Below are 15251 nucleotides of genomic sequence, written 5' to 3' on the forward strand. Positions count from 1 at the left end.
ATTTTATTACAAATATTTGCACTGTAAAAATAACAAAAGAAATACTATTTTTCAATTCACCTCATACAAGTACTGTAGTGCAATCTCTTTGTCGTGAAAGTGCAACTTGCAAATGTAGATTTTTTTTTTGTTACCTAACTGCACTTTACAATGTTCCCTGACTTTACAATGTCACCTGAAAGTGAGAATAGGTATTTGCATGGTACTTTTGTAGCCAGATTGCAAGGTACTTACATGCCAGATATGCTAAACATTCGTATGCCCCTTCATGCATCGGTCATCATTCCAAAGGACATGCTTCCATGCTGATGACGCTCGTTAAAAAAATAATGCGTTAATTAAATTTGTGACTGAACTCCTTGGGGGAGAACCATATGTTCCCTGCTCTGTTTCACCCGCCATGTAATTCATGTTATAGCAGTCTCAGATGATGACCCAGCACATGTTGTTCATTTTGAGAACACTTTCACTGCAGATTTGACAAAACACAAAGAAGGTACCAACATGCGATTTCTAAAGATAGCTAAAGCACGCGACCCAAGGTTTAAGAACCTGAAGTGCCTTCCAAAATCTGAGAGGGATGAAGTGTGGAGTATGCTTTCAGAAGTCTTAAAAGAGCAACACTCCGATGCGGAAACTACAGAACCCAACCACCAAAAAAGAAAATCAACCTTTTGCTGGTGGCTTCTGACTCAGATAATGAAAATGAACATGCATCAGTCTGCACAGCTTTTGATTGTTATCAAGCAGAACCCATCATCAGCATGGATGCACGTCTCCTGGAATGGTGGTTGAAGCATGAAGGGACATAAGAATCTTTAGCGCATCTGGCACATAAATATCTTGCAACACCAGCTACAACACTGCCAGGAGAACGCCTGTTCTCTCTTTCAGGTGATATTGTACACAAGAAGCGGCAAGCATTATCTCCTGCAAATGTAAACAAACTTGTTTGTCTGAGCGACTGACTGAACAAGAGGTAGGACTGAGTGGACTTGTAGGCTCTAAAATTTTACATTTTTTTTTTTAATGCAGTTTGGTTTTTCTACATAATTCTACATTTGCAAGTTCAGCTTTCATGATAAAGAGATTGCACTACAGTACTTGTATTAGGTGAATTGAAAAATACTATTTCTTTTGTTTTCTTACACTGCAAATTCTTGTAATCAAAAATAAAGTGAGCATGGTATACTTTGTATTCTGTGTTGTAATTGAAATCAATATATTTGAAAACGTAGAAAACATCCAAAAATATTTAAATAAATGATATTCTATTTTTGTTTAACAGTACAATTAATCGCAATTCATTTTTTTAAATCACTTGACAGCCCTAATTTGAGCATCTTCCTGGATCAGGCCCCACGTAAGGGATGTGGGATTTGTGTCCTATGTACACAGAGCATGCGATTACCTAGGGAGGTGGCAGAATCTCCTTCCTTAGAGGTTTTTAAGGTCAGGCTTGACAAAGCCCTGGCTGGGATGATTTAACTGGGAATTGGTCCTGCTTCGAGCACGGGGTTGGACTAGATGACCTTCTGGGGTCCCTTCCAACCCTGATATTCTATGATTCTATGATTCTGTAAAGTAGCTGCGTGATTGTGAAGAGGCTAAAAATAAACAACAAAATAACAGGACCCCTTACCACATTGGGGCGCTTGACAATGTTCTCCAGCTTTGTGTGACTAAACTCCAGGCTGATGACATTGTAGAGCTTCTCACGTTCAGCCTCTGGTGTTTCATAGTATCTCACAAACTGAGACATGCTCATCTCAATTCCCTTTTGCGTGTTCACATCCATCACATCCACAATCCGACGGCTTCCTGCAAACACACAGAACACTTTAAAAACATTTATTTTTGTTTTATTTTGAATTCATAAGTCCAGGGCAATCACAATTTGAGGCTCCTGGGGAATCCCAGTGTATCCCTGGCAACAGGCGAGAGGAACCCAAATCTTCCCACCCTCTGGTCTTAGACAGCACAAACTGAGACAGCAGAGAGGAAGGGCACCAGCCTAGGACTTGGAATACCAGATTTCAAGTCACTGCTCCACCACAGACTTTCTGTGTGATTTTGGACAAGTAATTTAGTTTTTCTGTGGCTAAGTTCCCCATCTGTAAATTGGGGACAATATTACTTCCCTACCTCACATAGGTTGTTGTGAGGAAAAATACACCAACAATTGTGAGGAGCTGAGATACTATGGTAATGGGGGCCACATAAGTAGCTAAGATAGATAGATAGTCCTCTACATTTCTAAACATCCAAGATGCCTTTACTACACTGTGGTCAAAATTGTCCACAAAGAGAAAAATGCCATGTATGAGCCTGACCCTGTGAGGTACTGAGCATCACCTCTGGGATTCTGAATGCTCTAAAAAATTCCTACTTGACCTCCCAGGGGGCGCACTAAGCACTTTGGGTCTTCTGTTTGGAAGTTGTAACTTCAACTGGATACAAGCTTATTTTCAGCTCCTCAAGTGGCATATGCACAAGTCCCATTAGCTCCAGAATGCTAAACAGCAGTTTCAGCAGTCTTCGGTTTCATACAGTCCTCTTTGGCCACTAGGAGGTTTCATCTCTCCCAAAAGTTATAAGAGTCTAATTAGCAGCTCATTTGTCTTTGAGAGAGAGCGAACTCAAGAGAGACATGCCTCATTTCCAAGAAAGGATTTCAAAAAATAAACTCATCCCTTTCCAAAAAAACGCCCTCCAATACAGTTTCCATACCTGAAGAAATAATTCTAAATAAAATGCATTAAAACTAAATGGAAGGTTTGCAAATGCCATCAGAGAAACTCATTAATAACTACAGCACCAGGCCCACTGTGTGCTTGGGAGCAATATTTCAGCAAGAATGACAGTTTTAACCGTATGACTTTATTAAAAACATCCTTTGGCACTGATACCACTGACAGACATGATCATGATTCTGGAAAGGAACCCAAGTCCATAAAGTTTCATAGCCAAAGAGAAAGATGTATAGCATGTATATCTGGGTCAGTCCCAGTAGCCCTGCAGTTAGCGCTCTTTGCCAGCACGTTGAGTGACCAAGATTCAACTCCTCGGTCTGGTCTCAGGAATCCAAGTTCTAGTGTTACTGCCCTTTGGGGGGCAGGGGGGAAGTTAGTGTCATTTAGTCTCTATCATGTGAATAAATGTGTAAATTATTTAATATTTCCATATTTAAAATAATTTGCATATAATCAAATTTCACTTTAAAAAAAATTAGTGTGGATTTAGTGCTAGTGAAGGTGTAGACAAACACATCTAGCAGCTCTCCACTGTTGTGTGCAACTGTCAAGCTGATCATGCCAACTACATCCTCCATATGCACTCTGACTAAAAGTAGACATAAAGATATTGGATGTCCCAGGCCTGTGGGGAGAAAAGGCTGAGCAAGCACAACTACGGACATCTATGAGCAGATTGCATGGAGGATGCAGGAGAAGAGGTATGACATGGACCAGTGGCAGTGCCGCATGAAAGTGAAGGAACTGCATCAGGCATATCAGAAGGCCAGGGAGGCCAAAAGTTGATCCAGTACCGAGTCGCAGACCTACTGCTTTTACAAAGATCTGCATGACATACTTGGTGGAGACCCCACAACCACCTTGCAAACCAGCATGGATGCATCCAAGGATCCTGAGCCAAAAGTCCCTGGCATGAACAGCAAGGAGAAGGAGGTAGTGGAGAATGGGGGACATGCAATGTTTCTAACTAGGCCATGAGCTAGGACCCATTTGAGATTCCACCAGAGTCCAGTCAATTCCAGCAGTTGAGCATGGGTAAGCCCAATGCAGGGGAAGGAACCTCAGGTAAATGTGTAATTGTACTTCCCATTACAATGACGTACTGATGGCAACCCCAACTAAAGAGGACACAGCTATCAACTTTTAATTAATTTACTTGAACTAGAAGAGGTAGCAGTACAACAAAGAGAGGTAATGTTGTTTGCTTTCCACCTCCCCATAGAGTTAGACAAGGGGGATCATGTGGAGCAATTTGGTTTTGTACACAGGGATGTCCATTGAATCCTCCTGAGAGATCTCTATGAAACTCTTGCAGAGGTACTCTGCAGTCCTCTCCCAAAGGTTTTTAGGGATGGTAGCCTTATTTCTTCCTCCATGCTAGGACTCTTTCCCACACCAGTCAGCATTAACTTCAGCAGGTGTCATTGCAGTAAACAGGCTAGCAACACATGGGCCCAGGCAGCTTTGGGACACCAGCAGCAGCAGCGCCTTTGTTACCCTCAGGAATGAGATATCAGCTAAAATCACCACTGCCTATGAAAATGGTGCCATTATTCAGTGCCATTGCCCTATACGCATAGTTTCATGCAACCAAGCAATTCCCTCCTCCTTTCCCTCACCACTGGTAGACGACACTCACCCTGGCTGATGCTGTGACGGGCACAAGCATTCCGAAGCAGAAGTGTCAATAAGCATGTCTTGTTTAAAACTTTAGGGGAGCAAGGGAAGGGAGTTCTAAATCTTAACTTTCACTTTCCATTGTGACTGTATTGACAATGTGACTATATTGACCTCTGGGTGTTTTATCTGCAGCTGCTGCAGCCTTGAGGAGTTCCCCCTCCACACCCATGGAACACCTGAGCCAAATAAGGAGAAAAAAAGATGACTTGGAACGACACGTTCAGTTGGATCTTGCAAGCCAGTGCTGCATCAGACTGTGAGCAAGGGGCCTGGAGGATGAACACTGCAGACAGCCTGGAGAAGGAAAGAGCGAACAGGAGAAAGGCCCAGGAGTCCCAGCAGGAAAAGAGGAAGATACAACAGACGGTAATGTAGCTTCTCCAGCAGCAACATAGAAGCTGCAAACTCTTGTGAACCTATAGGGTCAACAATCTTGAGCTTGTTTACTTTTCCAGTTCATGGAGAACTCAATTACAGCACCTCCCTACACCACCCTCAACATTCCACATCCCTACCCCTGCTGCCACTCCACTCCAGGTGACATTATGGACAACCACAGCTTCACATACACTGACTTGGTGAAAGCTACAGTTGCTGTATATGTGGGTAAAATGAATATGAATGTTCTTTCCCCTTGTTAGGTTCTGTTCCATTAATGTTTTAAGTTTTTTAATCTATTAAATTTTAACTTGCACAGATTTTTCTTTTCAATGGTTTTGTTACTGAATAAAATTCTATTATTTGGAAAATAATTCATCTTTGTTAGTTCACAACATATGCTACAAAGTGCCTAGCAGTTCTGAAAGCACCCACTTACTTGTTACTGTACAGTCTGACACAACTCACAGTATCAGTGGCAAACCCAGTGTAATATTTATAAACGTAGAGCAAGCACTGCAGAATAGATGCATTGACAGTGTTACAGTCATACATGTACACCAAGCAACACACAATTCCTAATAGGCCCCAAAACAGCAGGGCCAGGTAGAGCATGGTACACCACAATACATTTCTGTGACTCACTGTTAAAGTGCTCTTTCAAAGCCTCCCTGAGCTGCATAGCTCTGTGTTGAGCAATTCTAATAGCCCTTGTGTCTGCCTGTTCGTGCAGACAGCTGCTCCAGGTCTACCCTGGCAGCAACTTTTCCCCTTTTGCTTCACAGATATTATGTAGCACACAGCTGGCAGCTATAACCATTGGGATATTTTTTCACTGAGATCCAATCTTGTGAGTAAAAAATGCCAGGGTCCCTTTAATCTACTACAAGGGACATTCTACACCTGCTGAGCCAGTAGCTGAATCTTTCCTTGGTGCTGTCGAGATCGCTGGCATATGGCTTCATGAGCCAGAAGAGCAAGGGGTAGACTGGGTACCCCAGAATCACTATTGGCATTTCAACATCATCAATGGTAATTCACCAGTCGGGAAAGAAAGTACCTGCTTGCAGCTTTCTGAACAGTCCCGTGTTTTTAAAGATGTGAGCATCATGCACCTTCCCTGACCAGCCAACACTGATGTCAGTGAAGCATCCCCGGTGACCCACCAAAGCTTGCATAATCATAGAAAAATAGATCTTTCTCTTGAGGTACTCTGTAACAAAGAACAATGGTGACAAAATAGGGACATGCATGTCATCTACTGCTCCACCACAGTTCAGGAACCCCACTGCTGCAAATCCATCCATTATGTCCTGCACGTTGCTGAAGGTCACAGTCCTGCACAGCACAAGAAGATTATGGCCCTGCATACTTGCATGACAACAGCTCCCACACTGGATATTCCAACTCCAAAATGGTTTCCCAGTGACCAGTAGCAATCCAGCATTGCAAGTTTCCATCTTGCAATCGCCACTCACTTCTCCACACTGTTAGCACAGCTCTCATTTTGGGGTCCTGGTGTTGAGGGCTGGGGAAAGCTTGGCATACAGATCCAGGAATGTGGCCTTGCACATCCGAAAGTTTTGTACCCACTGCTCGTCATCCCAAGCCTGTATTACAATACGTTCCCATCAGTCAGTGCACATTTCTTGGGCCCAGAAGCAGCGCTCCATCATCTGCAGCTGATCCATGAATGCCACCAACAATCTTGAATTAGTTCTCGGTATATTCCACAGCAATCCATCCTCCAAGAAATTATCATATTCCCCACTGATTCGTTTTTTCTTGCAGCTCTGCAAATACCAGAGAATCGTGCGTCCTATGCTTGCAATGCTTATGACACTAGTGCAGAGCTCTGCAGATTCCATGCTTCTGTCAGAGATGGTGGACAGTAAGGAGGGAGGTGTGGGTTTGTGGGATTTTTTAAAAAGGCATGAAAATTATGGGATATACATGACATTAAGAGATGGAGAAAGTTGCCCTCTGCGAAGCTGAACACTTGCTCCCAGTCACCCCTGCATGATTCATTTCTGCCCCACGATGAATTGACAAAACTTCCCAAAAGACAGCACGCTGGACAGTGGCGGGTTGCACACAGGGATGCCTAACCTCAGTATACCTTGCTGTGCATTGACACAAGCGCTCCTGGTAAGTATGCGCAGTAGCAACTCAAGGACCCAAGTGTGCATGCGCACAAGCAACACACTAACTGCGGCAGCTTTATGCTGAAGTAACTTGCATTGGCCAAAGTCTGTAGTGTAGACATGGCCCGAGACACAGGACCTTGAACTGGGGAGTCAGAGAAGCTAGGCCTGCCTAGGTCACCATCGAAGGATGGTAGGGCTTTAGATAACATACACATGCATGTAGACTGTTTATTATTTAAAAATCCTTTTTTTCCTCTTATGCATTGATTCTACTTTACAAGAAACAATAATTTTGTTTTAAGAAGACTGTCTGGTTCTGTGCACCACTGGTCACAGGCTCCTGAAAGAAAGGACTGCAGGTGCCCAGACTCAGTCAGACCTGCAGAGTAAGAACTGTTGATATAAAGGATGCTGTCGCCCAGGGCCCACCCTAAGAGTGGGAGAACTGTGGAATTCCCCACCACGATCAGTAAAGGCACAAGGGTGTACTGAGAGAGCAGAAATGGTACAAAGGTGCAACTAGCCCTGCAACGGTGACAGCAGGTCAATGTGTTATAACAACTTAATGCAATTGTCTTCTTGATCATTCTTCCCTTTTCTTAGCCCACTCCCCTGCACTCTTACCTCACAGACTTTAAGGCCAGAAGGAACCATCATGATCATCTAGTCTGACCTCCTGCACATCACAGGCCACACAATCTCACCCACCCACTCCAGTCATAGGCCTATAACCTCTGACTGAGTTACTGAAGTCCTCAAATATTAATTTAAAGACTTCAAGTTAGAGAATCCACTATTCACTCTAGTTCAAACTAGCAACTGACCCATGCCCCCATTCTGCAGAGGAGACAAAAAAAAAAAAACAACAACCACCACCACCCAATAAAACACCAGGGTTTCTGCCAATCTGATCTGGGGGATAATGCCTTCGTGATGCCAAATATGGCAGTCAGTCAGACTTCGAGCATGTGGGCAAGATCCACCAGCCAGACACCTGGGAAAGAATTATCTATAATAGTAAGAATTATCTATAATAGTAACTCAGAGCCTTCTACACATAGTGTCCCATCTCTGGCTGTTGGAGATATTTGCAACGAGCAGTCCCAGATGGGCCATATGCCATTGTAGGCAATCTCATCATACCATCCCCTCCATAAATTTACCAAGCTCAGTCTTGAAACAAGTTAGGATGTTCAAACAAAAACTTGAAACAAGTTTGCCCCCACTGCTCCCCTTGAAAGGTTGTTCCAGAACTTCACTCTTCTGATGGTTAGAAACCTTTGTCTAATCTGATACCCAAACTTGTTGATGTCCAGTTTATATCCTTTTGTTCTTGTGCTAACACTGGCCCCTAACTTAAACAACTTCTCCCTCCCTGGAGTCTATCCCTCTAATATATTTATGGAAATAAATTGTATCTCCCCTCTGCCTTTGCTTTGTTAGACTAAACAAGCCATGCTACTTAGATCTCCTCTAGTAAGGTAGGTTTTCCATTCTTCTGATCATCCTAGAAGCCTCCCTCTGCACTTGTTCCAGTGTGAATGCATCTTTCTTAAACATAGGAGACCACAACTGCACACAGTATTCCAAATGAGGTCTCACCAGTGCCTTGTACAATGGTAACAACACATCCCTATCTCTATTGGCAATATCTTGTCTGATGCATCCTAGGATTGCATTAGCCTCTCCCATGGCCACGTCAGGTTGGTGGCTCATACTCATGCTGTGATTGACCAACACACCCAGGTCTTTCTCCTTCTTTGTTGTTTTTAACTGGTAAGTCCCCAGCTTATAGCAAAAATTCTTGTTAGTTGCACTGTGCACTATCAAATTTCATCCCAATTCTATTACTCCAGTTTCCAAGGTTTTCCAGATCTTCTTGTATGATATTCTTAAGGGAAGGCATGTTCCTCCTCTCTATTGCAATAACTCCCAACTTTGTGTCATACACAAATTTTATTAAGCCCTCCCACTTTTTGTGCCAAGGTAATTAAAGAAAATGTTAAATAAGATTGGTCCTAAGACTGATCCTTGAGGAATTCCACTAATAACCTCCCTCCAACCTGAGAGTTTACCTTTCACCTGGACCTGTTGTAATCTTTCCTTTAACCTCCTCTTTGATTCATCCTAACTTAGATTGTAAGCTCCTTTAGCGCAGGAACTCTTGTTATCTGCATTGTGCAGTACGATGTACATCCATGGTGCAATATAACAACCATGAAAAGTGGTGTATGTGAATGCAATGTTCGTGCACATACTATTGGCAGGCACTATTTGGCGCACAAGATTTGAAAATTTCCAACTGATGATATTTCATTGTAATTTGTGTTATATTACAAGGATGCAAAATTTAAGGAGACTAATCTTTACATTCAGACTCTTGTCCAACTCACTAACAAGCTGATGTTCTCTTCACAGGCTCATTACAAGTAGGCTGGGAACACAGTTAAAATAATACAAAGGAGCCAGACTTTCTGGCAATCACTAGTAAATCAATTTCTGGAAATCTGGTGCCCTGTATAGGTAAATCCTACACAACCTCATTAATGCTGTAAGGCCATCCCTGTTTGCAGAGGAAGAAAAATTTGACAAGAGGACCAGGAAAACCAGTGGAGAGATACTTCCCTCCATCCTCCACAGGAGGTGGCACTTCCAAAGACAGCAATAGGGGGTGCAAAGAGGGCTCAAAGAACCAATCTATCTATTGAGATCTGCATAGATCCTGAAGGACACAAGGCAAGGAGAGGACACATGGAGACTGGCAGCCCTTAAGGCAAAGGATATAACTCTGAGCTGTGTCAGGGAGTGAGGCTGTGGACTGAGGAACCAACCTTGCTGGGACTGTTTGTAACCCTGAAGACTAAAGTGCAGCCTTGATGGCAATGCAAGGCACAGCCCAAAAGAAAAGCAAACTCAGGATGGCTTAGTTATCTTTAGATCAACCATCTGAACATTCAAGATAAGTACCTGAATACTCCCTTCTTCAACATTATGGACTGAGATGAGGAAGGTAAGAGTACCATACTCTTCTTTAATACCTATCCTTCCTCTTTCCATATATGGAGTCCCGCCTCCCTCCCACAGAGTCAGAGAACAAGACCCTTTCAACCTCCCTACAACAGTATCACCACAAGGTGCAAGAACATTCCACCCTCCCCAATATGGGCTAGTGGCCTCATGCTCCCCACCCACCTCCTTGCTGCTTGGGCTTCATGCCGATTCTAGCTCTTACCTCCTGATAAAACCCCTGTTCCCCCACCACTGGTTCCCGTCCAGAGGAAAGGGAAAGGAATTAGAAACCAGCAGTAAGGGGAAACAGGTCAAGAGTACTGGAAAGCAGCCGAGACAGATTCCAGGTGTGGGGAGGCAGGTCAGGTCAGGATTTACTTCATCCTGGACTCCCAACCCTGACCATCTCCAGGGTCCACAAATCACCCCCTTGTCTCTGTCACAGAGCCTCCAGTGCTCACTCAAGTCCCTAAAAATTAGCCAGCTCCCAGCTAGCAACTAACGAAGAATAAGTTAAAGCATAGGCAGCCGAAGTCCAGCCTGCTGGACAAATGCAGACCATAATGCTCTGCAGTGTGGGACATAGGCAACCTCATAAGGTACATTTACACTGGAATAAAAGGCCTGTGGCATGTGCCATGGCTGGGCTCGCTCAGCTGACACGAGCTGAGGGGGCTCAGGCTGTGGGGCTAAATATTGCCACATAGACATTTGGGCTCTGGCTGGAGCCCAAGCCCGAACATCTACACAGTGATTTTACAGTCCTGCAGCCTGAGCCTCACAAATCTGATTCAGCTGACACAGGCCAGCTGCGGGTATTAAATTGCTGTGTAGATGTACTCATATTAATAAGGCAGGGTAGGCTGCAGCAACAACAGGTCACATGTGGAATGCTTCATCATACCACTCAGCTCCACATGGACCACTGCATCCTGGGAGCTGTAGTCTACAAAGAGCACACATTCCATTACAAACTAGGGAAGCTGCCTGCAATTTGCTATATACTATGTAGCCCTTGGGCTCCTGGAAAGTTGCCCATCTAACCCATGGGTGGGCAGGCCTGGATGTTACTGGGTGAAGTGGAAGAGTTGGGGGTTTTTCTGCAGCAGGCTTGGCTTTGATTTAGAGGCAGAAAGCTACAGTGATGCCGAGGCTGCAAGGGAAGGCATTTTACTTCATAGAAAAGAAATCTCTCTCTTCTACATGTGATGCTGCTTATTCATGGAACACAAGCTAATCCCCTGAGGAGCAGATGGAGAGTAACTGAGGTACAAGCTCTTCACCACCCCCTAACAACAAAAGAAAGCAAATAAGGAGGAAAAAAGAGTTTAGCTGTAGATATATGAACCAGAAAGCAAAAAAGGGACTCATGGATGATGTTACGGTCACAGAAAATCTGTTCTGGTTGCTCTGGTCCGCAGTCCTGGCATAATCCATATTACGGGGATTCAAGAAAAAATATGGACAAACTATACAAATATGCTCTCCCTTTGTAGCTCCTATAGGTTAGCAAGCCACTGCACAAACATTAACAAATTAAATATAACACTACTCTCAGATGGATATCTTTATTCCCATTACATACAGATGGGGTAGCTGAGTTGCCTTACCTATATATAGCTCATGACTCATTCCAGTGCTTTATACACTAGACCATGCTATCTTGCTTTGAAAATTTTCTCCTACTACCTAATCCCTGCCTGTTGGTAATACACACTTTCTAGGGGGCAACAATAGGCAAACTGTTATTCACAACTATGGAGGGGAAGAGCTGCACTTCTTGGCACTATTGCTCATTACAGGTGCCACACTTGCTGCAGCAAAAGTTTCTACAAAGGATATTTTGTGAATGATTTTGCCTGGATTCATTCCAGAAAACGAAGTGTGCTTAACAAAGGTTCCTGGGAACTGCTGGACCTGTGCCCCAAATCATTTGCCAAAACTCTTTTCTATCTGCACTGCAGTTTGTAACCACACTGTGTTTCTTTACTGCATATTGTAACAATTCGCCAGAGAGAGAGAGCCACGAGGGGACTATATATACACCTAATCCTGAGCTGGTGGAGCAGGGGCTTCAACTTTATCTAGGTTTCCAACTGGAGGAAAGCTACTCACCCACTTTTGACCTTACATGGCATGAGAGTATTATTCAGGCAACATGTCTCCAGTTCTCAATATGTTCTGCTCTCTTTCCAGGTATGGAACTCACATTGATATTAGTGGGGATTGAACAAATCTGGAATACGTAATAGGTGACCAGAATATGTGAGCAAGTGATGACCAAGGTGAATCGGAGGGAAATCTTCCTTTTGTGTTTTCTGTCTAGCATATTAGGTCTCTTCCCTCAAATGTACAGACCCTTTGCATGGGTTGGCAAGTAAAGGGTGAAATCTGTCTCCCCCAGTAGAGGCAAGACCATGTGCCCTATGGGTAGGGATGATCCAAAAACTGGTCCATGATAGGACTGAGCCTCCCTGAAGTGAATTAGCTATAATCCTCAACTACTAGTAGAGGGGCTGTGCCTGGAGGATGCTGACCTAGCTGAAACTATGAGCCAAACTCATGTGAGACAAATCTAGCTTAAAAAAAAAGTCCTTCAGAGGGGCTTGAACTTTAGAAATCAAGCTGCAATAGCCTTCTGATATTTATGTCACTTACTGTGGGAAATCTCTGTTAATCAGTGTTTTGGTAGGGCTCCAAAAAGCCCAAGTTCACCAGTTAGTTGGACCAGAATGCGGGTGTTGATCCCACACACAGCTACACCTCACCTGACCTTTCCTAGTAAGGCAAGCATATATTCATCTATGCTGTGGGAAAGCACTGTAATACAACACAAATTGGGAGGGGGATAATCCCTAGCAAAGTGGATTCCAAAGGTCCTCGCTCAACCCTAGTGATCAGTAAAACTTCCTGATTTTAGCAATAGAGTAACAAATGAAATTAATATATATAGTAGCTACAGGATCCACCAGGGGGCATTAAAGAACAAAGGAAAATAGAGTTTTAACAAGGACACTTTCACAAACCTCTTCTGCATATCTACAACAATAATAATTTCATGCCCCAGCATTTTCCCAACCTGAAGGTGCAGTTTAACCCCTCATTACTGGAGAAATATTTCAAAGCCATCAACCAGCTTCTTTGACATTCTTTGCTTTTTCTCATTATCCCTCCCCTTCCAAATGTCTGTCCCTATCCAGTTCCTGCTTTCAGCCCTCACAGTGCCACTACATGGCTGGCCTGCAGAAGAAAGGGCCTTTGCACAGAGAGGTTATAGTCTTTCCTTCTTATGGAGATGTAACTTTAAAAGTATGTCATGCACCTTCCCCCACCTTGATGTCTGCAATTTTATTATTTTCCATCAAACTGCAATAACCCATGTGATTAGGTTTTTCATGTAACAAAAGTTATGGTACTTAAGCTCTTCCTGCAGTCATGCTCTGAGCCAGTAAAAGTCTCATGAAACCTGCATTTTATGGGACTGGACTAAAGAGAGAGGCTTAAAGTGAATAATGCTCTGAGTGACACCTTACAGAGCCAATTAATAACTTTACACTTTTCAAAAACATGCACTCTAATTCCAAGATGAGCTTTTGGGGTAAACTTCAGACGGACAAAACATCAGGGAGGAAAATGTTTTCGTATGACAGCCAGTCATTTTTAGAACACTGCTTATATTTAATATAGCATACAAATGTACTAGGTGCTCTACAGCAGTGGTTCTCAACCAGGGGTATGTGTACCCCTGGGGGTTCACAGCGGTTTTCCAGAGGGTAAGTCAACTCATCTAGATATTTGCCTAGTTTTACAAGAGGCTGCATAAAAAGCTCTAGTGAAGTCAGTACACACTAAAAATTTCATACAATGACTTGTTTATACTGCTCTATATACTATTATATGGTAAGTATCACACTGAAATGTAAGTACAAATTTATATTCCAATTGATTTATTTTATAATTATATGGTAAAAATGAGAAAGTAAGCAATTTTTCAGTAATAGTATGCTGTAACTCTTTGTATTTTTATGTCTGATTTTGAAGGCAAGCAGTTTTTAAGTGAGGTGAAACTGGGATACATAAGACAAATCAGGCTCCTGAAAGGGGTACAGTAGTTTGGAAAGGTTGAGAACCATTTCTCTGCAGTAAGGCAGAGCCCTGCCATGGACAGTTTACAATCTAACTAGACAACATACACAGAAGGAGGAGAGGAGAAGTGATATAAGATCTTTTGTACTGTGTTTTTTGCGGGGTGAGGGGGAATTGGGATTTAAATTTTTTTCTGATTTTTTTTTTTACCCTATCCTTTCCCTTATTTGAGACATCAATTTCTTCCAAAAGGTCTTCCTGACAAAGGGCTCTATTATTTAATAGGAAATAGGTTTAATATTGAGAAAGTGCATTCATACAGATTAAGGAATTTAGTGTTAATAGGAACCCTGTTAAAAAGTATTCCTTTACCCTACAGTACTGGTCCAAATCACTACTGCACCCCACAGTGATAACACACAGTTTGGGGCAATTATTTTTTTAAAATAAGTGAAATGCTAGTTTAACAGCAATAGAGACTGAAGTCATCTATTTTCCCTACAGAGTATGTACAATGGAGCACAGACAAGAATAGTGCAGCCTCCCCACTCCTATTGTGCCCAGAGCTGAGGAACCACACCCATAGGTGGAGAGGGCAATTTAGTTTTCGTAGCCTTTTTTACATTACTAAACTTTCCAGCAGCCTGTATTTCATTACCAGAGCAGCTCCACCAGCGGTACACGTGGCCCAAGCATTTGACAGAATGGTGGCATTATCGCAGTATCAATGGTGAATTGCTAATGTGGGCCTCCAGCCCATGTCTGTTTCCCTGTTTGACATTTTTGCTGAGTCTGCCCACAAGGGGTCCAGTTGTGGTAGTGGTTTCCTGTCATAACCACTTAATCATTACAAACTGGACTTAGACCTTAAATACCCATCAGACAGCAAGAGCTCGTAGTCACTACCAATCAGCAGTGAAATCAAGCCAACAATTTTGAGAGTCTGTCTAGACCTGAATTAAAAGACGTGTTGTCAACATATTAGCTAACCGTTAGTACTAGAAATCTAGCGTTCAGGCTTTAATTTGAGAAGTTTATCTTAAGTAAATACAGATTTAGCACATTAGACTTCTAGGATGTGTTAGTTAACACATGTTAGTTAAGAGCCTGTCTACATTTAAAGTTATTTCAGATTAAGGTAGGGTGTGAATTCAAAGTGCATCAGCAATTATGAAATAATCCACAAAGCGGATAAGAC

General features: G+C 42.9%; 1 protein-coding gene across 2 annotated transcripts in view; it reads right to left on the bottom strand.

Annotated features, from left to right (window-relative positions):
- The window catches only part of KDM2B (lysine demethylase 2B), a 176010-nt gene that overhangs the window by 127375 nt on the left and 33384 nt on the right, over nucleotides 1-15251 (bottom strand). For both annotated transcript variants that reach the window (XM_073313300.1, XM_073313301.1), the window contains one exon: nucleotides 1643-1821. In XM_073313300.1, the coding sequence (XP_073169401.1) occupies nucleotides 1643-1821 (179 nt within the window). The remainder of the gene's footprint in view (nucleotides 1-1642; nucleotides 1822-15251) is intronic.

The sequence above is a fragment of the Lepidochelys kempii genome, chromosome 15, assembly GCF_965140265.1.
Source record: "Lepidochelys kempii isolate rLepKem1 chromosome 15, rLepKem1.hap2, whole genome shotgun sequence".
In the NCBI taxonomy this organism is placed as follows: Eukaryota; Metazoa; Chordata; order Testudines; family Cheloniidae; genus Lepidochelys; species Lepidochelys kempii.